The sequence below is a fragment of the Podarcis liolepis genome (genome assembly GCF_965112155.1).
Source record: "Podarcis liolepis genome assembly, chromosome: 3".
Taxonomy (NCBI): domain Eukaryota; kingdom Metazoa; phylum Chordata; class Lepidosauria; order Squamata; family Lacertidae; genus Podarcis; species Podarcis liolepis.
This window is the reverse complement of record NC_139557.1, coordinates 5,240,223-5,262,445: the sequence shown is the minus strand read 5'-3', so window position 1 is coordinate 5,262,445 and position 22,223 is coordinate 5,240,223. Positions and strand designations below refer to the sequence as shown.

At 47.6% G+C, this 22,223-nt stretch overlaps 2 protein-coding genes across 3 annotated transcripts in view; both read right to left on the bottom strand.

Moving 5' to 3' along the window:
- LOC310703118 (cytochrome P450 2K6-like) overlaps window positions 1-22,223 on the bottom strand; it is a 61,794-nt gene that overhangs the window by 24,548 nt on the left and 15,023 nt on the right. The window lies entirely within an intron of this gene.
- LOC310703129 (cytochrome P450 2K6-like) lies at window positions 655-21,974 on the bottom strand. The gene is made up of 9 exons (XM_083495218.1): window positions 21,685-21,974; window positions 19,069-19,231; window positions 18,059-18,208; window positions 17,547-17,707; window positions 16,850-17,023; window positions 15,032-15,179; window positions 6,274-6,458; window positions 2,144-2,285; window positions 655-1,536 (listed from the first exon to the last, which is right to left on the bottom strand). The coding sequence occupies exons 1-9, from the start codon at window positions 21,865-21,867 to the stop codon at window positions 1,349-1,351; spliced, it is 1,494 nt and encodes a 497-aa protein (XP_083351344.1). The 5' UTR covers window positions 21,868-21,974; the 3' UTR covers window positions 655-1,348.

Here is a 22,223-nt window from a genome sequence, read left to right as displayed (position 1 = left end):
AAGACAAAATTCAAATATTATAGTGGGTTTAGCTGGATTTTCTTAAGAGAGAAGAGACATTCAAACTAGACATTTTTTCTATTTCCTGGTGAGACCATGGTGATTTCCACTGACTCCAATGTGAAACGGATTAGCTCCCTCTTCCCTCTCAGAGCAGAAGCTGGGCGGAGAAGGTTTTGAGTTTTTCCTCTTGTGGAGATTGAAGTTTTGATTTTGACACATTTTCCCCATTTTCATTTTTCATATGACCAGTCAGAATTCTGTAGATGAGGGAAGCCTTAAGCTACCCAGACTCTCAGAGAAAGTTCATTCAGATACAGGGAGGAGATGGAAGATGGTTGTTTAATTCTAAGCCAGAAGCAGAAAGCCACTGAACTAATTGACAGCATGGAGATAGCAGAAGCAAACCCAGTTGCCAGATCTGTTATGACAGACTTTTTAAAGAACACGGAGGAAACAAAGCCATTGCCTGACATCAACAAATACAGTTCAGAATCAGCATACATTGCAGCCACAGATGTTAACATACCCAACTTCCTCAACCATTCCTCATAAGGCATGGTTTCCAGACCCTTTTTCGTCTCGGTCACAGTACTCTGCATATCTACTTGGGAATATGAAAGGATATGTAAACATGGGAATAAATGAACCAGCTTTGTTGGTTGATCTCTATGCCCCAAGTGTCATAAGAACTCAGGGCCAGGTTTTAAGTAAGAGATGCTCCAATGCTAGTTTCACGGGATTCGGCAGTATGGCAGGTAAAGGGGAACACTTCATGTTTGTGACAAAGCATGGACCAATTCCACCAGTAGGCTACTCAAACCAAATACCCTTGTTGAACAGGGGTGTTTAAAAAAGGCTTGCATTGCAAAAACAGGTAGGATAAGCATGTTAGAATTCCTGCTCCGTGATTGCAGTCATGGGATTGTTGTCTTTCACATGACAGTGTATGTTTTGACTCCACAAAGTGGGAAGTGATGGAGACAGGATGTTTGTGTTACGGTGTTCTGTGAAGTGGGACTATTGTCCTTTGCTCTTTCTCTTTGCTGTCTGATGCTAGAGAGAGAGGGAGCCATGTTGCAGTGCTCCGTGTGTAAATAAAGTAGATTAGCCAAAATGCTGAGTTGCTGAGGTCTGTTACGCAAGCTGTGAAGACTCTCTGGATCCCTATGTGTGCCAGTGTCTGTTGGCATCGGTCACTGTAATGTTCAGGCTGAAGAAAGCTTTTGAAGCTCCTGAACGAACGACCAGGAGGGAAAGAATATGCCAGTCAGGCATGTGACTCTACCAGGGTCCTACTCGAGTGTAGGACGAGCTGCTGACAAAGCAATCCAGGAGCTTGTGAGTCTTAGAAACGTGGCAGAGCGCAGAGTTGGTAGGGCATGGGAGGTGTTGTAAGCCCAACAGCAGGAGTAAGGTCCAGGTCTTCTTGAGACGTTCCAGGGGGTGGCTGGAAGGTGAATTTCTGCAGCAGAGTTGTGAAGAAGAGGAAGAGCTCCATTTTGGCAAGAGTCTCACCTAAACATGCTCTCCGACCTGTAACGAATCACAGGGGGCAGAGAAACCAGGTTTATCAGTTGCTTAAAAACATCCCAAATACAGTGGTACCTCGGTTTAAGAACAACCCTGTTTACGAACGATTTGGAAGTAGTGCCCCGGTTTGCAAATGTTACCTCAGTCTAAGAACGGAATCTGAGCGGTGGAAGGGCACCAGCGGCAGGAGGCCTCATTAGTGAAAGCACACCTCCGTTTAAGAATGGTTTTGGTTTAAGAATGGACTTCTGAAACGGATTAAGTTCATAAACTGAGGTACCACTGTAGTTTAAAGCAGATTAAATTGCAGCAATAAAATAACAGCTAATGGTATCCATCTTAAAAGAATTATGAACGCCCAATACGAGCCATCCTGCAATGCTGAAAACTGGGGGGAAGGGGAATCTTTTTCACCCTGAGGGCCACATTCCCTGGTGAGCAACATTCCGGGGCCACACCCCAATGGTGGCCAGATCTGGTGGCAGAAATGGCCACAGCAACTGATGTGATCCTTACCTTTGCACAATAGGCTACATTCCAGGCATGTAAAAATCCCATTGACTAAGCACACACTATGCAGATACACACAAAAGTTTTAAAAAAAAGTTACCCGCAGAGAACGGCATGAGAGCATCTCTCTTTATGAATTTTCCATCAGAATTAAGAAAATGCTCAGGATAGAATTTATGTGGTTTCTCCCATTGAGATTCATCATGCAGCACAGAGGACAGCAATGGTATGATATGAGTCCCCTGCAAAAGCAAAGTGAGAGTTATTTTAAAATAAAGCATATGCCTCTAGTCCAGTGTTTCCCAACCTTTTTTGGGCAAAGGCACACTTGTTTCATGAAAAAAATCTCGAGGCACACCACCATGCCAGATGGGGAAAGGTCACTTTTTACTTATGTAAAAAAAATTTAAAAAATAGTAACATCATAGAAGGTAATGGTTATCTCTTTGATGTCTGATGGGAGGGCATTCCACAGGGCGGGCGCCACTACCGAGAAGGCCCTCTGCCTGGTTCCCTGTAACCTCACTTTTCACAATGAGGGAATTGCCAGAAGGCCCTTGGCACTGGATCTCAGTGTCTGGGCTGAACGATGGTGGCGGAGACGCTACTTCAGGTATACTGGACCGAAACCGCTTAGGGCTTTAAAGGTCAGCACCAACACTTTGAATTGTGCTCGGAAAGGTACTGGGAGCCAATGTAGGTCTTTCAAGACTGTCGTTACGTGGTCTCGGCGGCAGGTAGCAGCGCTCACAGCTTACGGACTGCACCGTGTAACAGGTGTCTGGCCCAGCAGCCTAAGGCGGACAAGCCACTGAAACAGGCATTCAGAATCCATTCATTTCATAAAACCTGCAGGGCTCAATCTCTGTGTTTGTGTATGTTTCTGTTTTGCCCAAGGGTCTGGGGGTGGGAGAGAGCTCTTTAGCATGATGCTTTTAAAACAATTAAATTATCAACAAACAAACCTGATGATACGAATAGCAACGTCAGGTGCTACGGGGGGGGGGGAGAGAAGGGGGCCTACTCAGAAGTAAATACTGCGTCCAGGCGCAATTAGCACTGATTTAAGGTGCACCAAGACTGCCTAAAAACCTCACCAAAGATATGCAACAAAGCGCTTCGTTGCAGAGGGGAGAGTTTGTGCACCGTGGAGGCTGGAGGGCTTCTATTCTACATGCGGGGGTTGGGGGGGTGAGGAAAATGTGCTCCGTGGGGGGGCGGGGAAGGCAAGAAAAGGAGCTGAGCTCTAACTATAGGCTCCCACGCTTGAGCAGGCCCGACTCGGTGGGGCGGACCACCCTCTCTCCTGGAGGAGGAGGAGGAAGAGGAGGAGGAGATTCCCATCCACGGCGTGGCCTCCCGCGCTCCTGAATGGGAAATCTCTGCAGCCCAAGACTCTCCGCGAGGCAGCTCCTCCCTTCCTGCCTTGAGCCGCCGCCAGCCGCGCCCCACTCCCCAGTTATCTGCTGCCTGCCAAGCCCCGCCCCTCTTCATTGTCCTCCCCTTCTGTTTATTCCCCTTCCTCCATCCCTCGCTTTTTTCCCTCTCTTTCCTTTTTTAAAAAAATATATTTTCTCTTCCCCTTCTATTTTTCCACCCTTTCTTTTTTCTCTTTCTCCCCCCCCCTCCCCGCCCTCCTGGGTTAAAGGATTTGAGCAGGGGTGTCAAACTCAAAATCATTGGGGGCCGCATCAGCAGTTTGGTCACCCTCAAAGGGCCGGTTGTATCTGTAGGACTATGTGTCCGCTCTTTATTATCATAAATTATTGTCACTGCATTTAATTATTACTGTTTTTTGTAATAATGTAAGTAATAACTAGTTCTGAAAGCAGAAACATAGTCAGAATAATGGCAAGTAGATATTCAAATGTACAATTATTGCACAATTTATTGAAAAATGATTTTTGGTAACAGACAGTATTTTTTTAAAAAAACATACAAATATTGCCAAACACTTTTATTACACATATGGCAAACACAAGGCATTAACTTTTTTTTAACTTTTCTGACTAGATGGCTGACATCGTTTTCCTGAGGTCAGTCCATCAATGTCTGGCGTTAGGTCTGACTGTCTTTTTCAAGCTGTGACTTCCCGCGGGCCTTGTGTTTGACACCCGTGCTCTAGTGCGAAGAAGGGAGGTACCACCATTTCTGGCACCTGGGAACGCAACTGCACTGCCAGAACCTCAAATGTAGAGGGGAGTGACACAGAATACACACTCACACCACCTTAGGCCAGGTCACAATCCCCAGTTCTGCCAGCTTTTTTATAGTCAGCTGGCAGGGTGCTTCAATCTTCACAGGGTCCCTAGCCTTCATTTTAAAGAGCAGCCTCCAGGATGCACCACCAAGACAGATCCCACCTGAAAGTACTAAAAGCATGCACTTCTGTTGGGATAAAGATATGGGTGTCACACGCCTGTCAAAATACTATTGCAGCAGCTAATGTAGGGTCGTGGGGAGTAAGCGCTGCTATTCCTCTGTTGATGGCAGTGAGTTTCCTGCCTGTGGTGAGGATTTCAGCATTCAGTCAAGGGTTCCTAGTCCAGGCATGCTCCCTCTGGACTACGTTCCCATGGGAGGTCCACCGATCCACCAACCTAAGGCAGGAGACTGAGAAGAGATATGATAGCCATCTTCAAATGTCTAAGGGGCATTTCACATGGGAAATGGAGCAAGCTTGTATTCTTCCATTAGAGAAGGTAGGACTCGAACCAGTGGATTCACGTTACAATAAAGATTTTGACTAAACATGGGAAAGAACTTTCTGCTGGTAAGGGCTGTTCAACAGGGGAATGGTCTCCCTCGGGAGGTTTTTCCCTTCTTGGAGGTTTTTAAGCAGAGGTGGGATGTCTGTCTGCCATGGATGCTATGGCTGAGATTCCTGCACTGCAGGGGTTGTACAGTACTGGATAGCCCTGGGGATCCCTTCCAACTCTACGATTCTATTAGGATCCCTTTTATAAAAGAGAGAACTTTAATGGCACGGCCATTATTTATTTCGGCTTCTCCCAACGGGGCCACGAAGGATCAGAAAAGCTGAAGAAGAGACCCTTCCTCAGAGGAGGCGGGAGACCACCGGACCCGCTGAGGAGGGGAATCCGGCCGCCTTTCCCTCCAGAGCGTCGCCTTTTGCCCCGGCCAAGTTGCGCCGAGGGCGCCTTGCGGGCTCTGCGTGGCTTCAGGCGGAGCCTAGGAGCCACTTCCCAGCCTGGAGGGCAGGCTGTGCGCGGACCCCGCCACTCTCGGGGCGCGACCCAGACCCGGCTGCCTTCCACGGCCAGCAGAGGTAGGCCGCCGGCTTCTAACCCGGCGGAACTGGGGCGTCCCGGGCGCAGCGCCGCGCTCCCCACTCCTCCCGCCCCGCCCCCTTCTCCCGGGTGCCCCCTCCCTCCTTTGTTCTCCGGAGCCCCGCCTCCCCCTCTGCCCCAGCTCGCCTATTGGCTCACACAGCCGCCACTCGGGAGGCCGCCAAGAGAGAGTGGGAGCGTGCGGGGCTGGGCCGGGCGGCCGGGCGTCTCCTTCCCTGCGCTGCTTCGGCCGCGTCTGCAGCCGCCGCGGGACCAGGCGGGAGGCCAGTCATGCCCAGACACTGCCAGCCGCTCGGAAGGAGCCGTCGCTCTGCTGGGCAGCGCCTGCCTGCGCGCCCCTCGCTCCCTGCGCCGAGGATGGCGGGGGCGCCGGGCGCAAGGCAGCGCCGGGGCTGCTGGGCAAGCGGCAGATGCTGATGCAGTTTGGGGAATTCCTGTCACAGGGAGCAAGGCAGAAGCGGATGACGGGGCACGTTCCCCGGGGGAGCGGGGCCGGAGGATTAGCCCGACTCGCCCGCCTCCCTCCCACGGCACACTAGGCAACGTCCGGCGGCACACTAGTGTGCCGCGGAACACCGGTTGGGAAACACTGCTCTAGTCCAATAAATATTGAGTGCTGTAGAAATGAGATTTGAATTCATATGAGAAATGTCTTTAGTTTGAAAAACTTTAACATATAAGTCAGGATCTTCCACCAGATATGGTTTCTTTTCCAACCTTGTGCTCCTTTCCACTGAGATCTGTTTAATGGGTTGAAGCTGATGCCTGACACCTTCCAAAGGATAGATTGCATGCTTACAGTTTAATCCTATACAAGTCTGCACAGATGTCACCCACACTGAAGTCAATGGGGCTTACTCCCAGGAAAGCCTTAAAATATATTGTAACTAGTGGGCAGCAGTTCAGTGAAAAGCATCACCTTTGGAATGAAGTAGCCATTGAGGGTAACATCTGTAGTCGTGGCATGTGGCACGTTGGTTGGGACAATATCAGCAAATCTCTGGATCTCATGGACCACGGCATCTGTATAAGGCATTTTTGTTCGGTGTTCAATCCTTGGCTGAGAAGATCCAACAACCTTTGCAATTTCTTCTTGGACCTTTACTGGGGGAGATTAAAAGAAAAGCATTAATTTTTCTGCCAAGATTATCTCCTTGACCTTGGTCTCTTAAGATATTAATACTTGAAGCATAAAACTGCCATAAACTGGTTCTCCATTTCCCTAGGCTCACAAATTTAATCTCTAGGCCAAGGTATTTTAAAACAGGACAAACAAACATTTTAGCCAATAACCTGATATACTGATGGAGAGAAATTCATCCAGGATGATTATTGAAATATCAATGCTGGGAATATCTTGTGGTGCTATCTTTTACATATAAAGGCAAGACAAATTTTGGAGAAAATATGGGGAAACATTAGTTGGAGAAAGAGCATTTGGACAGAAAGCTGGACAGGAAGAGGAAGATTCAACAGAGGTGGAGGTGAAAGAGAAATAAATATGGAACAAGATGGCTTTGAAAATTCTAACTTGGAATGTAAATAGGCTAAATAATAAGACTAAAGGGGATAAAATTGAACATGTTGTAAAGAAGTTGAACTTGGATAAATAAAACATAAATAAAAGGTTGTGAAAGAACTTTGTACCTTCTGATATAACAAAAAAGAGAGGAGTTGTAATGTGTATAAAACCAGAGTTGGACCCAAAACAATTATTCAAAGATGAACAAGGAAGAATATTGATAATGGGAAAATACACCAGATTTTCATTAGAGGCTAGAAGAAATATTATTTGAACATTTGAATGAAAAGGTGATTTTGATGGGCAATATGAATGGTGTAGCCTCCCTAGATTGGGACTGGAGTATAAGTATAAGAAAAAATGAAACAAAAGAAGTCAAGCTACTGAATGCCTTTTTTAGGATGACTGACATTTTAATTGACATTTGGAGAGAAAAACACCCACAGTACATTTTATTCGACTGCAAATTATTCTGCAAGCTGGAAAAAAACCCCTGTATGAACTTGTAAAGATTTTTATACTAAGGTAAAGAGGGTGGAAATTCTATCAATAACATATAAGACCACAACTCTATAACTGTGGAATTAAGAACAGGGACAAGTTTCCCAATGAGATGGAGACTAAATGAAAAATTTATAAAATTTATTAAATCAAGAGATATTAGAAAAAGGGGCAAAAAAAATTAAAGGATTATTTTGAAATTAATTTAAACCAAGAGATAGATTTAAAGGTGGTATGGGGTGTGATTAAAATGGAAATATAGGGTTTTTTTTTACATAGCAAAGCGCATACCAAAGAAATATAAGAGAGCAGAAAAAACATGACATTTTACAAGAAATAAGAGGGAAAGGGAAAGAATTACTAATTTCCCCTCGAAAAGAGATAGCGAAACAGGATGTCAAGATGTTGCAAATGCAATATTCAATGATAACAAACCAAGAAATAGAGTGGAAAAGTGTTTTAAATATTTAAAACAGAAACACTAAAAACAGAAACCTGTTGGAGACCAAAACACCACTATGGCTTTCACCTTTGGAGAGTTTAAAATAAAATAATTTAAGGTTTTATCAGAGAAGTTAGCAACATGGTTACAATATCATCATTTGAATGAAGTATTTAAAAAGGATATTGTCAGGGGTTCAGGAGCAGAGGCAAGGGCAAGGGAGGAAACAGAGAGCGAGGGGGAGGAGGCAGAAGAAAAGATGAGTGATGACGACGACCCGAGATCTCCGAGTCTTTCCAGTGAATCAGAAGATTCACAGAAAGGAGCACCAGTGGCCAGGGCAAGGGGGGAGCCTAGCGGGACACCCCAGGAAGATAGAGCCAGAGGGGACTCAGAGGGGAGCAGTTGGAAATCGGGACCAGCGTCACCGCCAGAGAGCAGGGAAGAGGAAGGGCGCCAGGGATCAAGCGCTGGCAGCTCACAACAGGGGGGAGGGCACGAGTCAGGAGTGGCCACACCTCCATCGGGGAGCGAAGAAACGGTCAGACGGAAAGTGGAAGGTTGGGCGCGCGCGCCAAGTTCAAATGCACAGGAAAGTGACGCAGTAGGCAGCCCGGAAAGGGAGCCAGGTCCTAAAGCCCGGCGCAAGGAGACAGGAGGGTCCGGGGGGTCGGCGTCAGAAGAATCCCGGAAGGAAGAGACCCCGGGGGCAGAGGGACCCAGAGGAGAACAGTCAGGCGGAAAAGGTGGAGCAGGGCTAGGATATTAAGTTGGTGTACAAGGGGCGGAGACTCAGACGGAGCTTCGCCAATCTAACGCATAAGACGTAGAGTTGCACGCAGCAGCTTGAGAATGGAAACTGTAACTCAATAAAGACTTTTACTTAATGATCGCTGGCTAGCGTGATCCTCTGTGAGCTAGGATCTGGGAGCAGCTCTGACAGTAAGCTCCGTCTCATAAATTGTGGGCATCTACGGCCTCACGGAGAGGAGAGAAAGCGGGTGCCTACTAGCGAGCTCACGAACGGCAGACAACATGACGGCCGAACAGCAGATAGCGGAACTCAGAGAAGCAGTGACACGACTGAATACCGAGGCTCTTGCATCCAGGAAGAGAGAGGAGGACGCAGCTGCCGCCTACAGGGATCTCCAAGTCAGGTTGGAAGTGCTTACGAAGCAAGGGCAACTGACACCCAAACCGGAGGGGATTGGGTTGGGGAGACGAACAGGCGGTCTGGTCTCTCACTTCGATGGGAATTTGCAACAGTACCCCAACTTTAGAGCAGATGTAATGTGTGCACTGCAACTGCTGGACAAAGACTTTAGAGATGAGCAAGAGAAGGTGGGATTCATCATGTCCCATTTGCATGGAGATGCTAAAGCATGGCTGCGCAATTTGTGGAGAGATAAGGATCCGGCGCTCCAAAATGCGGATGCCTTTATTAAAGCGATGGATGGGTGTTTTTTATCAAGCATAGACGTGGATCTTGCTCGGAAGCAGATACATGGACTGAAGCAAGGGAGGGCCAGCGTAAGGCAGTACCATGCCCGCTTTTTCGCTTTGGTCAGTGCCCTGGAATGGGACAGAGATTCGGCTCCAGTAAGAGACCTGTTTTGGGAGGGATTGCACAGCGCGGTCAAAGATGAAATTGCAAGGGGGGAGAGACCCCGGACCACGCAGGAGATCGTTCAGAGGGCGCTGGCGGTGGGGGTGCGGCTGGAAGAACGTCCGTGGAGCAGGGACGAAGGGCGTGGAGGGGGCGAACCAGCCAGGGGCTACTCCTTCCTTCCCAGAGAAGCAGCGCGTGCGCAATCCACGCCTCCGCCAGGAGGAGGAGCGGAACCTATGGAGGTTGGAGGTGCAAGGGCTCAGTCAGCAGCCAGAGCCCTAGCACCGGCAGCAGTGAAAGCGAAGCCTCCTAGAGGGAACAGGAAGTGTTACATCTGCGATGATCCACAGCATATGGCGAAAGAGTGTCCCCAGAGGCTCCACAAGCACACTGCAATGCGGACTTTATAGGGCAGGACTTTGTCGACCGGCACGCTATACAGTTGCTGCCTGCCACGCTGCCCCTGCAGGTTGTCACGGTGGATGGCAGGGAGCTGCTAGGGGGGCAAGTGGTGAAGCAGACGCCACCAATAGTGATGCGACTTGGGAATCACAGGGAAGTCATCAGCCTGACTGTTCTCCTCTGGGTCCCTCTGCCCCCCGGGGTCTCTTCCTTCTGGGATTCTTCTGACGCCGACCCCCCGGACCCTCCTGTCTCCTTGCGCCGGGCTTTAGGACCTGGCTCCCTTTCCGGGCTGCCTACTGTGTCACTTTCCTGTGCATTTGAACTTGGTGCGCGCGCCCAACCTTCCACTTTCCGTCTGACCGTTTCTTCGCTCCCCGATGGAATCATAGAATCATAGAATCATAGAATCATAGAGTTGGAAGAGACCACAAGGGCCATCGAGTCCAACCCCCTGCCAAGCAGGAAACACCATCAGAGCACTCCTGACATATGGTTGTCAAGCCTCTGCTTAAAGACCTCCAAAGTAAGAGACTCCACCACACTCCTTGGCAGCAAATTCCACTGTCGAACAGCTCTTACTGTCAGGAAGTTCTTCCTAATGTTTAGGTGGAATCTTCTTTCTTGTAGTTTGGATCCATTGCTCCGTGTACGCTTGTCTGGAGCAGCAGAAAACAACCTTTCTCCCTCCTCTATGTGACATCCTTTTATATATTTGAACATGGCTATCATATCACCCCTTAACCTCCTCTTCTCCAGGCTAAACATGCCCAGCTCCCTTAGCCGTTCCTCATAAGGCATCGTTTCCAGGCCTTTGACCAAAATGGTTGCCCTCCTCTGGACACGTTCCAGTTTGTCAATGTCCTTCTTGAATTGTGGTGCCCAGAACTGGACACAGTACTCCAGGTGAGGTCTGACCTGACTCGTGCCCTCCCCCCTGTTGTGAGCTGCCAGCGCTTGATCCCTGGCGCCCTTCCTCTTCCCTGCTCTCTGGCGGTGATGCTGGTCCCGATTTCCAACTGCTCCCCTCTGAGTCCCCTCTGGCTCTATCTTCCTGGGGTGTCCCGCTAGGCTCCCCCCTTGCCCTGGCCACTGGTGCTCCTTTCTGTGAATCTTCTGATTCACTGGAAAGACTCGGAGATCTCGGGTCGTCGTCATCACTCATCTTTTCTTCTGCCTCCTCCCCCTCGCTCTCTGTTTCCTCCCTTGCCCTTGCCTCTGCTCCTGAACCCCTGACATCCATCCCCCCCTCGAAGCCCCCTTTTCCCCCCTCCCCTCCTTCCGGTGCGGGAGCTGGGTGCTGCCGTGTCAGGGGGACGAATGTCGGATACAGTTCGCTTCCCGTGGCGGGCCTCCATCTGAAGTCTTCCGGTTCTTCCTCCCTGCTCTCGTCGACGACGGTCACCTCCGCTTCCATCTCTGTGCCGCCGTGCTCGAAACCCGGGTCGTCCCTGAAAACGTCCATGTCCGTCTCTCCCTCGCTTCCTTCTGGAGACGTTGCTCGTCCTGGACCCTCCAGCCACTTTCTGCGGAACTGCTCCTCTGGTCGATCATCCCACCAATACGAGGGTTCTGAAGCAGATCCCGAGGGTGACCCCTCCGGGGAACGGGCGTCTCGTGTCAGTTCCTCGTCCGAGTCGAACCCCCGGAACGTGCTGGCTGAAAGCGTGGGCGTGAAAAGCCAGTCGTCGAAAAAGTCTGCTGGCATTGGCCTATGTGGGAAGAGGGCATGAAACTCTTCTTTGAGCAGAGGTTCGTCTAAAGCGTAGCCCGGCACCCAGCTGTTGGCACTGGCCGGGGTGCCCTCCTTGGCGAGAAGGTATTCTACCCCCTCTTCCCCCCATCTGGAGTCCAAAATCTCCGTGACTTCGTTGATGCGCTCCTCCTGTGCCACTCCCGCTTGCCCGGTTCTCTCTCGGAGCGGACTCGGTGCCGTTCCTGGTTCCTGAAACCTGTGAGGTGCCTTGTAGGGAGTGAGCACCGATCTGTGGAACACCGGATGCATCCTGGAACCCTCCGGAAGCGCCAGCCTGAAAGCCACCGGGTTGACCTGCTCTTCGACTTGGTAGGGCCCCAGTTGTTTATGCCCTAGTTTCTTCTTCGCCAACGACCTGGCCGGCACTGTGTGGGCTGCTAACCAGACCCAGTCTCCCACATGGATCTCTTCGCCAATCCTTCTGTGTTTGTCCGCTTGTACCTTGTATGCGTGTTTAGCCAGCTCCAGGTGCCGCCGCAGCTGATCGTGGACCTCCTGCAACTCCGACGCGAACGCATCTGCTGTCTGCGGCTCCCCCTCCCCCATTCTTTCCAGTCCCGGGAAGGTTCTGGGGTGCCTCCCGTTGTTGGCGAAGAACGGCGTGACCCCCGTGGACACGTGCTTCGTGTTGTTGTAGGCAAACTCGGCGAGAGGCAGGTAATCCACCCACGTCGCAGGCTGTTGATTCGCATAACATCTCAGGTACTGCTGCATGATGGCATTGACCCGCTCCGCTTGCCCGTTGGTCTGCGGGTGTCTAGCCGACGCCAGGTTGATCTTGACGTTCAGGAAGCCCATCAGCTTCTGCCAGAAGTTCGAGATGAACTGTCGCCCTCGGTCAGACAGAATAGACCGCGGCAGACCGTGAACCTTGAACACGTGGTCTATGAACAGTTTGGCGGTTTGTTCCGCCGTGGCCACCTTCGCACACGGAATGAAATGTGCCATCTTGGAGAACAAGTCCACCACCACCAGCACAGCCGTCTTGCCCCTCGAGCTGGGCAGATCCGTGACAAAGTCCAGGGCCACTCTCTCCCATGGTTCGAACGGAGTTTGCAGCGGTTCCAACAGTCCGGCCGGCGGTCTGTGCACTGGTTTGGCCCTCTGGCAGGTGTCACACCTCGCCACGTAGTCCGCGACTTCCCCTCTCATTCCGGGCCACCAGAAGTCTCTGGCGACTAATTCCACCGTCTTCTCCTTGCCAAAGTGCCCGGCAGTGGGCGCGTCGTGCAGCTGCTGCAGTACCTTGGCGCGAAGTTCGTCTCCCGGCACGTAGATGGCCCCTTTACGGATGAGCAATCCATCTCGCAGCTGGAACTCGTCGGTCGCTGCCGTGCCCCTGTGCACCTCTGCCATCTTTGCTTGCGCGAAGGAGTCATCCTGCAACGCTCGTCGCACCGCCTCCAGGTCAACTGTTGCCGCAGCGCACGCCCACACTGTCGGTGCGAAGATGTGCATGGCGGCCGCTGGCGTTGCCTCCTCCAGATACTGTGGCTTACGGGAGAGAGCATCCGCCATGATGTTGGTGTCCCCCGGGACATACTCTATTCGGAAGTCGAAGTTCGCAAAGAACTCAGCCCAACGTATCTGCCTCTGGTTCAGGAACTGTGCCGTGCGCCAGTGCTCCAGATTCTTGTGGTCCGTGCAGACCTGCACCGTGTGCTTGGCGCCGATCAGGAAGTGCCTCCACGCTTTGAATGCTGCATGAATTGCCAGCAACTCCCTGTCCCAGATGGTGTAGTTCTGTTCGGACTTGCTGAGCTTCCTGGAGTAAAACGCTCCCGGCCTCCAAACTCTTTGAGTTCCTGCAGTTCGTCCTCAGACATGGAATACAGCTTCCCTTTGGGCAGCGCCGCCCCCGGCAGCAGGTCAATTTTGCAGTCATATGGTCTGTGGGGGGGTAGCCTGTCTGCCTCCTTCTCGCAGAAAACCTCCAAAAATTCTGCGTACCTGTAGGGAACCGCAGGGCTAGGATATTAAGTTGGTGTACAAGGGGCGGAGACTCAGACGGAGCTTCGCCGATCTAACGCATAAGATGTAGAGTTGCACGCAGCAGCTTGAGAATGGAAACTGTAACTCAATAAAGACTTTTACTTAATGATCGCTGGCTAGCGTGATCCTCTGTGAGCCAGGATCTGGGAGCAGCTCTGACAGATATGAAGTGGCGGGGTTGGGGAACAAGCATCACAACTGGAAAGAGACCTATTAAACTGTAATGTTAAAGTGATATCTAAAATGTATAAGATGTTATTGGAATTGGGGACAAAGGATGAACAAGTGAAATATTCAAGGATACACTGGGCAATAGATATTAGTAACAATGTAGAAATGGATGTATGGGAAAGTTTATCAAAGGTGGATTCGAACCGCCGACGTTCTGATCAGCAAGCCCTAGGCTCTGTGGTTTAACCCACAGCACCACCCGTGTCCCATATAGATGGGACCTAACACCTAATAGATTGGCTAAAATGTATAAACCCAAACTGAATATGTGCTGGAAATGTAAAGACAAAGAAGGTAGACTTTTTCATATGTGGTGCTCTACTAATAAAGTTAAAGCTTACTGGGAATTGATATATAACGAACTGAAAAGGATGTTTAAGATGTTTAAAAAACCATTAGCTTTTCTTTCGGGAAGTTTGGAATCGGAACTACCTAAAAAGGAATGGAAGGAATGGAAATGGTTTATAGAGTATTTACAAACAAACTGTAAACAAACAAACATACTAAGATTAATGTAAAAACCTTCTGTTTCAATATTCATATGGGATATATACGGAAATATATATCTAAATGAATATGTTGAGATAATTTGGAGTATTACAGGAAGATGAAATGAAATGTAAAAACCACAGAAAGGGAGAAGGGAGTCCAGATTGAAATGTTAAATTTAGGATTGAATAATTGTTGTGACACACACACACACACACACACACACACACAAACTTTCTAATAGTTACATATAAATGGAATTAAGATATCTCAGATTAATGTGTTACAATATAGAAGCAATGCAGCCGCGAGCTGCTAGCTTGAAAACAGCACATGATGGAATGTTAGGACAGTTCCGTGGGAAACAGAGGGACAGTCAATTCACAGGGCAATGCACCGGAATTAGCTCAGAGTGTAATATGAGCTCTTCCTTTTGCTCTTGTACAGGAAATACAGGAAGTGTTTCTCTCTTGACTGCTGGAGCTTGAAGAGAGCAGTCATGCTTTTGTAATGTTGCAAAGACAGAAATAAAGGAATGTAAATACGTTTCTGTCTATCTCTTTCCCCTGCCCGGGGAAGGATCGCCTATCGCGACCTAGCCTGTATCCTGCTGGGGAATGCAGACAGGGAGCTCAACAGGAGATCAAGCCGGGTGCCTGGAGAGTTGCCAGTTTCTCCTAATAAAGGCTTGATTTCCAACATCATGGGTGCCAAGCCAATGAAAAGCACTCACTCTGAATTTCAGGATATTTCATCATTAGTAACAGTCCCCAGCGCAGTGTGGTAGAAGTGGACTCCATGCCAGCACCAAATAAGTCGGCCACAACAGTTTTTAAGTTTTCGTTGTGGAAATATGCATTCGTCTTGTTCTTCTCCTCCTCCTGGGTTGCAAAGAGTATGAACTGATTAAAACGAATGGAGTGAGAAAATTCCAAGTGCAAAGATAAAGATGAAAATCTGACAGGACCCATCATTGCACATCAACACAATCGCTAAGTAGTGAGAGATTCCAGGTCTTCCAGACTATACCATCATGATAATATAGGGTTCATTTACACATGTATACAACCCGAGCCTAAGATGGAGGGGCTCCGCATCAACACTCCAAAACATCTAGTTTCTCCATAGACACAGCTGTTGCTCTCCATCTACCAGTTAAGAGAGCATCTTCTCTGATGCTAATTGTGGTGCTTAACTGCTCAGCCAGTGCTTAACCTGCAAGAGAATTATATGACTGCATACATGGAAGGCAGCATTTCTGGCGAACACTTGTGGAGATCTGAAATCAAAGTTAACATAAAGTGTTGTTTTCTGCTGACATATATGGTTCTCAGTTGAACATCTTTAATGTATTTACTCATAGTCTAAAATGGAAAAATAACACTGAAATACCACATATTCATCTGGAAATGTTTCATTAAATTGCGATAGACAATGTGGTGCCCTCCGTATTTTGGAGATTGCAACTCAATTCTGCCACACTTTCCAACAGGAAGAGTAACACCAATAGTTCTTAACCCGAGGTACTATTTCTGGGTTAGCAGAGTCTGTAACCTGAGCGTCTGAAACCTGAAGCATCTGTAACCCAAGGTACCACTGTATAGTTAAAACTATCACCATTAGTGATGTATGGAAGTGAGAGCTGGACCATAAAGAAGGCTGATGGCCGAAGAATTGATGCTTTTGAATTATGGTGCTGGAAGAGACTCTTGAGAGTCCCATGGACTTCAAGAAGATCAAACCTCTCCATTCTTAAAGAAATCAGCCCTGAGTGCTCACTAGAAGGACAGATAGTGAGGTTCCAATACTTTGGCTGCATCATGAGAAGACTCCATGGAAAAGGCCCTGATGTTGGGAAGGATTGAGGGCACAAGGAGAAGGGGACGGCAGAGAATGAGATGGTTGGACAGTGTTCTCGAAGCTACGAACATGAGTTTGACCAAACTGCGGGAGGCAGTGGAAGACAGGAGTGCCTGGCGTGCTCTGGTCCATGGGGTCACAGAGAGTTGGACATGACTAAACAACTAACCAACAACAACAACAACAACTGCAGTGCATGGGCCAAAGTTTTTTCCTTGTGCCGAGATGCCTCTCCACCCACAAAGTTTCCTATCTCCTCTGGTGTGAAGAACACCTTCTTCTGAGCACACGAGGCATTTTCCCATCCCCCTTGTATCAAAAGGAAGTCTGGCAACCATTACCTCTCCTCACTGCATAATTAGCTCTCTTTGCAGAAGCATCAGCAGCCAATGGTTTGTCTGCCATGATTCCACCCCTGGAAATTAATGCACCCCAATTGTCATGTTTTCTTGATCAGGGATTTTTCCCCAGAAATGCTGGTGAGCATGCAACCTTTGACCCTGCAGAGGCAACTTCTGTAACACATTAACAACGGCTGACTATTGGGAAATGGTAGGAAGTATGCCAGGTTGGTCCCTTCTGAAGTGAGACTTCCTGACTACAACTTATGCATTCACTTGCGAATATGCCCTTAAAACATGAATTGAAAATGTCAACGTTTATTCTGGGCCAACTTAAAAGACTCCGTTACCTCTTGCTGTCGGATAAGAAATGAGTCAATAAAGCTCCTCTGGTCATTTTCATCCAGATCTCTGAGGTGTTTTATGAAGGTGGCATTTATGAAGGCAAACAGCTCATCTCTGTTTTGAATGATAGTCTTACGAGCCCCCAGAAGAAAACCAAGAGCAGGAAACATGTTATACAGCTGAAAGGATAAAAATGTGAAAAAAGAAAGAGACATTAGGAAATTAGTTCTCTCAACTGCGTCTCTCAAAGCATGGTTCCCCAAATACCAACAAAACTCTTGAATGGCATTTGGAATGGGGTTAGGGCTACCTCAGGAAAGTGTAATTTATGTGCAACCCCGGGATAATAGGCTATGAAGGGTCTCCTCTGGAGGTTCACCTTCAGAGAGGGAGATCTGCCCTTGGAGGCCCCTTCTGAGCCATCATGGAACCAACTATCACTTGTTCTTCCTTGTCTTTGGAGTCCCGATGGCAGTGAGACAAGAAAGGGTGTGCACAAAAGAGACTTTGTTACAGTTATGGGATGACTGTGCCATGTGAGTTTTCTAAATATTTTGAATCACCACCAAGTTTCTCAAGAGACCAATATTCTGTGTTTTGTGGTGAAACCTGAACAATATACAGTAAACATGTTTCCCTGCCCACTTTGCATACAATGTCATTACAACCAACTGTTTGTTTTATTGGAAAAGAATAGATTACCAGGACTGAAAAGCTTCCAATGAGCCGGACATTTTCATGGACCAACTTCAGAAGTCTTATGTATGTGGGATCTTCATAATCAAATCGCTTGCCTAGTAGTATGGCCACTATAATATTGGCAACAGCTGCATTCGTAATTGTGGTGGTCTCAAATGGGTTTCCTAGACATAAATATGACAGTTAAGCAAAAATATTGTGTTGAAATTCCTAGTATGGAAAGTGTATTTTTTTAAAGTCTCCTCTTAAGTTCCCACTGGCAGCTTACCTATGTGTAGACCTCCTTTATCAAAGAAACTGATCCTAAGTGCTGCTGGTTGTGGCCATATGTTGGCTAAGAAATGCTAAAGAAGGCTTGGAGCTATTGGAATGTAATCTGCACATTACAGGAACAGACCAATTGCAGGGAACCCTGGGATTTGTGCTTCTGGAAGTTAGGAATATGTAACACAATAGTCTTGGCACCTTTAAACTATGGTAGTGTAGCTATGCACCAGAGGAAAACACCAACCCACCTTTGTAAGATTCAAATTTCTTTATCAGGAAACTGCATTCCTCAACAATTCTATCCTCTATGGTCCTCTTTCCCATTCCATAGTCCCGCAATGTGCTTAAAGCAAACCGCCGCATTACTTTCCAGTTCTCACCATTAGACAGTGTTAAACCTGAAGAGACAGGAAGAAAGGTTTCATGTCTGCATGACAACTGCACAAAAATATCAATAAATTGTGTTCTGCATTTCTTCCATGGAACTGAGAATGGATCCCAGCTGTTCTCCCATTCAGACTCAGACTTCTGAGCTTTGACAAAGTAGCTGGCAGCTGTACCATCAGAGCAAGACCTGAGAACACATTGAACAATATTTTCCATTACAAAGTGGAGGGTAGAGTAGAGGGTGGTTTGTACATGTCAGGGATCCCAGCAGAACTCAGCTTGTTATTTGTATTCCATGGGCAGACATTATGCCTCCTTCATTTTTCCTCTTTGTATAGGCTGGGCCAGAAAACGGTCAGTCAGTTTCCCCTTCGTGTGTGGCATTACTTTTCCATGTGACAATCATTCACAATTCAAATGTGACAACTATTACATTCTCCTGTCTCATTCTCCCCCAGCTCTACAATATGACTGTTGGGAAGAAAGCGGGAATGGGAAAGGTTTGCTTTAACTGGTCTCCATTTTTGTTTCTTCAACCGAGCCCCACTGAGCCACTGAAAGTCAAGACCAAAAAAAGTTGCCCTGGTCTACTCTTTTTAACATTTTAGCTTGATCTTCGGAAATTCACAGGTGGCACTTTTTGTGACACATTCTCAGCCTACTGCCTGCAGATACTCTGTCAATGTCAAAGGCACTGAGGTTGGTTGAAAATTCACAAGGATTTCCCCCACAGGAAACAATGGATGTTGTGGACTTGCTATGCAAATGCTCATCTTACAAACCATTTCTTGGGAATTGATTGTGTTCACCTGGCAGGACCTGTTTGTGTTTGCAAGCATTACAAGTTCTAATAGAAAGGGAGGTGCCTCACCTAAGCCTTGTGTAAGCTCTTGAAACACTGGAACAATGGGCCTGTCTGCAAATGCGTCCGCCTGATTAACCAGAGCCTCCTTTACTGTCTCATATCCTGTCAACACCACAGCTTTCTGGGGTCCCATTTGGATGCTGAAGACAGGGCCATATTGCTTGGACAACTGGAATTCAACAGAAGAAAAAGTGAGAAAGAGAGTTCTGGTATACCCAAAGAATATATTAATGTAAATCATCTCTGACAGAACCAAGACTGCATTAGCTTGCACATTTACGTAAGAGTCAAGGCTCTTTTATACATTCCACAGAATCTAGTAGCAAAGTTTGACTTTTAGACTAGTATCAGTTTTTTTCAATAACTACTATTGGGCTAGTCACACTTCTCTGACGTCTCTCAGCCTCACTCACCTCACAGAATGTTTGTTGTGGGGGAGGAGGGGAAAGGAGATTGTGAGCCTCTTTGAAACTCCTTAGGGTAGTTTAAATAAAGTGGGATATGAAATCCAAAATCCAAACTACTATAGAAGTTGGTAGAAATTACTTCCATGTCATTGTGCCTTGGACCGAGCTGAAAACATATGACTTAAGAATAATAATAAGAATAATAAGAAAAATATTTCGACCCAGCCAATATGGCCAACTATCACTCAGTCTCAAATCTTCCATTCTTGGGCAAGGTGGTTGCTGAACAAGTGCCAAGCACGCCTGGAGGATGTGGACCATTTGGATCCCTTCCAATTGGGATTCTGGCCTCATCATGAGACTGAAACTGCTGTGGTCATGCTGGTCAGTGCTCTCCGGCAGGCTAGGGACAAAGGTGAAAGCTGTTTCGTAGTGCTGCTGGATCTCTCAGCAGCTTTTGATACCATCGACCATAACATCCTTCTGGACCGTCTAGAAGGGCTGGGAGCTGTGGGCACTGTTACACAGTGGTTTTGCTCCTTCCTCCTGGACCGTGTCCAGAAAGTGGTGTTTGGGGATAAGTGTTCAGACCCCTGGGCTCTCACCTCTCACCAAAGGGTTCTGTCCTCTCCCCCATGCTTTTTAACATATATATGAAGCCTCTGGGAGGGATCTTCTGGGGGTTTGGGCTGGGTGTTCATCAGTATGTGGATGATAACCCGCTCTACCTCTCTTTTAAATCAGAACCAGTGAAAGTGTTGAAGGTCCTGTGTGAGGGTTGGGAGGTGGTTGGATGGCAGCTGACAGATTGAGGTTGAGGTTGAATCCTGACAAGACAGAAGTACTGTTTTGGGGGGACAGGGGGCGGGCAGGTGTGGGGGACTCTCTGGTCCTGAATGGGGCAACTGTGTCACTGAAGGACCAGGTGCGCAGCATGGGAGTCATTTTGGACTCACAGCTGTCCATGGGGGCGCAAGTCAATTCTGTGTCCAGGGCAGCTATCTACCAGCTCCATCTGGTACGCAGGCTGAGACCCCACCTGCTGGCAGACTGTCTCACCAGAGTGGTGCATGCTCTGGTTATCTCCTGCTTTGACTACCGCAACACGCTGTACGTGGGGCTACTTTTGAAGGTGACCCAGTAACTGCAACTGATCCAGATTGTAGCAGCTACACTGGTGACTTTGAGACCATATAACACCAGTCTTGAAAGACCTAGATTGGCTTCCCAGTACGTTTCTGAGCACAATTCAAAGTGTTGGTGCTGACCTGTAAAGTGCTAAACGTCCTCGGCCCAGTATACCTAAAGGAATGTCTCCACCCCCATCGTCCAAGGTCCAGGGCCGAGGGACTTCTGGCAGTTCCCTCACTGCGAGAAATGAGGTTACAGGGAACCATACAGAGGGTGTTCTCGGTAGGGGCACCTGCCCTGTGGAACACCCTCCCATCAGATGTCAAGGAAATAAACAACTATCTGACTTTTAGAAGACAGACCTGAAGGCAGTCCTTTTTAGGGAAGTTTTCAACGTTTGATACTTTATTGTGTTTTTAATCTGTTGGGAGCCGCCCAGAGTGGCCGGGGAAACCCAGACAGATGGACGGGGTATAAATAATAAATTATTATTAACTTATTATTGTTATTCAGTTGCAGCAGCACAAATATTTGCTAGGAATGCTCAGAAAACCAGAACAGAATAGTCAGTTATAAGGATGAATGTGATTATACCTTTAATGGCACCTCTCAAATCTAGAAAGATAGGCTGAAGGAGGACGTTGGAATAGGCAAGGTTTGCACCGGCACTTCTGCCTCCTTGAAAATGTCCTTCAGTGTATCTGAAGAAGTGTGCATGCACACGAAAGCTCATACCAAGAACTAACTTAGTTGGTCTTTAAGGTGCTACTGGAAGGAATTTTTTTATCTTGAAAATGGAGGCAGAGTCAAACATGATTTGACACCAGACATCTTGTTCAAATTACCAGTTATAAATTGCAACTTGGTCCTATGACTATTTATTGGGAAAGATAAGAGAAGGTTCTGCAACTAACAAAGGGGAGATGAGATTTATAGGCTTTAAAAGAACAATTTTTAATATTTATTTATTATTATTATTATTATTATTATTATTATTATTATTATTATTATTATTATCCCACTCTGCTGACAGGGCTTCCCCAGTACCCTTTAGCCTTGCCATGGGAAGAACCAGAAGCTTTACCTTTAACATGGTTCTGTGAGGCCTCTTGAGATCCATGATGTGGAGATTCCCAATGAGAGGTAAAGGCCTCGGTCCTGGTGGAAGATTTTGGGAGCTCTTGTTCCAGAAAGTGCCCAGTTTCAAAACAAAGGAAACCATAAGGATAAAGAGGAACAACTCTGGAATCGGCTCCGTCCAATCCATTTTGTTTCAGCAAGCAATTTGTTTTGCAATGGTTATAATGAAAGCTACAGTGCAGTTTGGTCAAGGGTAATGTCTTGCAACTGCAGTGAGCAGTATTTATATTATGCTAGATACTGTCTCTAGCAAATCATTAAACCATCCAGTAAAAAGTGTCCCGCATTGGCCCTCTGATTTTGTTTTCTTTTCCTCAACTATTCAAAGCTGTACATTGGATTATTTGCCTTTCAGCTTCATGTTTACTCAAGTGAGTGGTGCCCACTTCCTCAAACTATTGCTTTCAGGAGCAAATTCAAACTCTCTTGAACCTGCTTGCAGACCTGTCACCCAGGTTATGTGTAAAATTAATCTGTTATAAT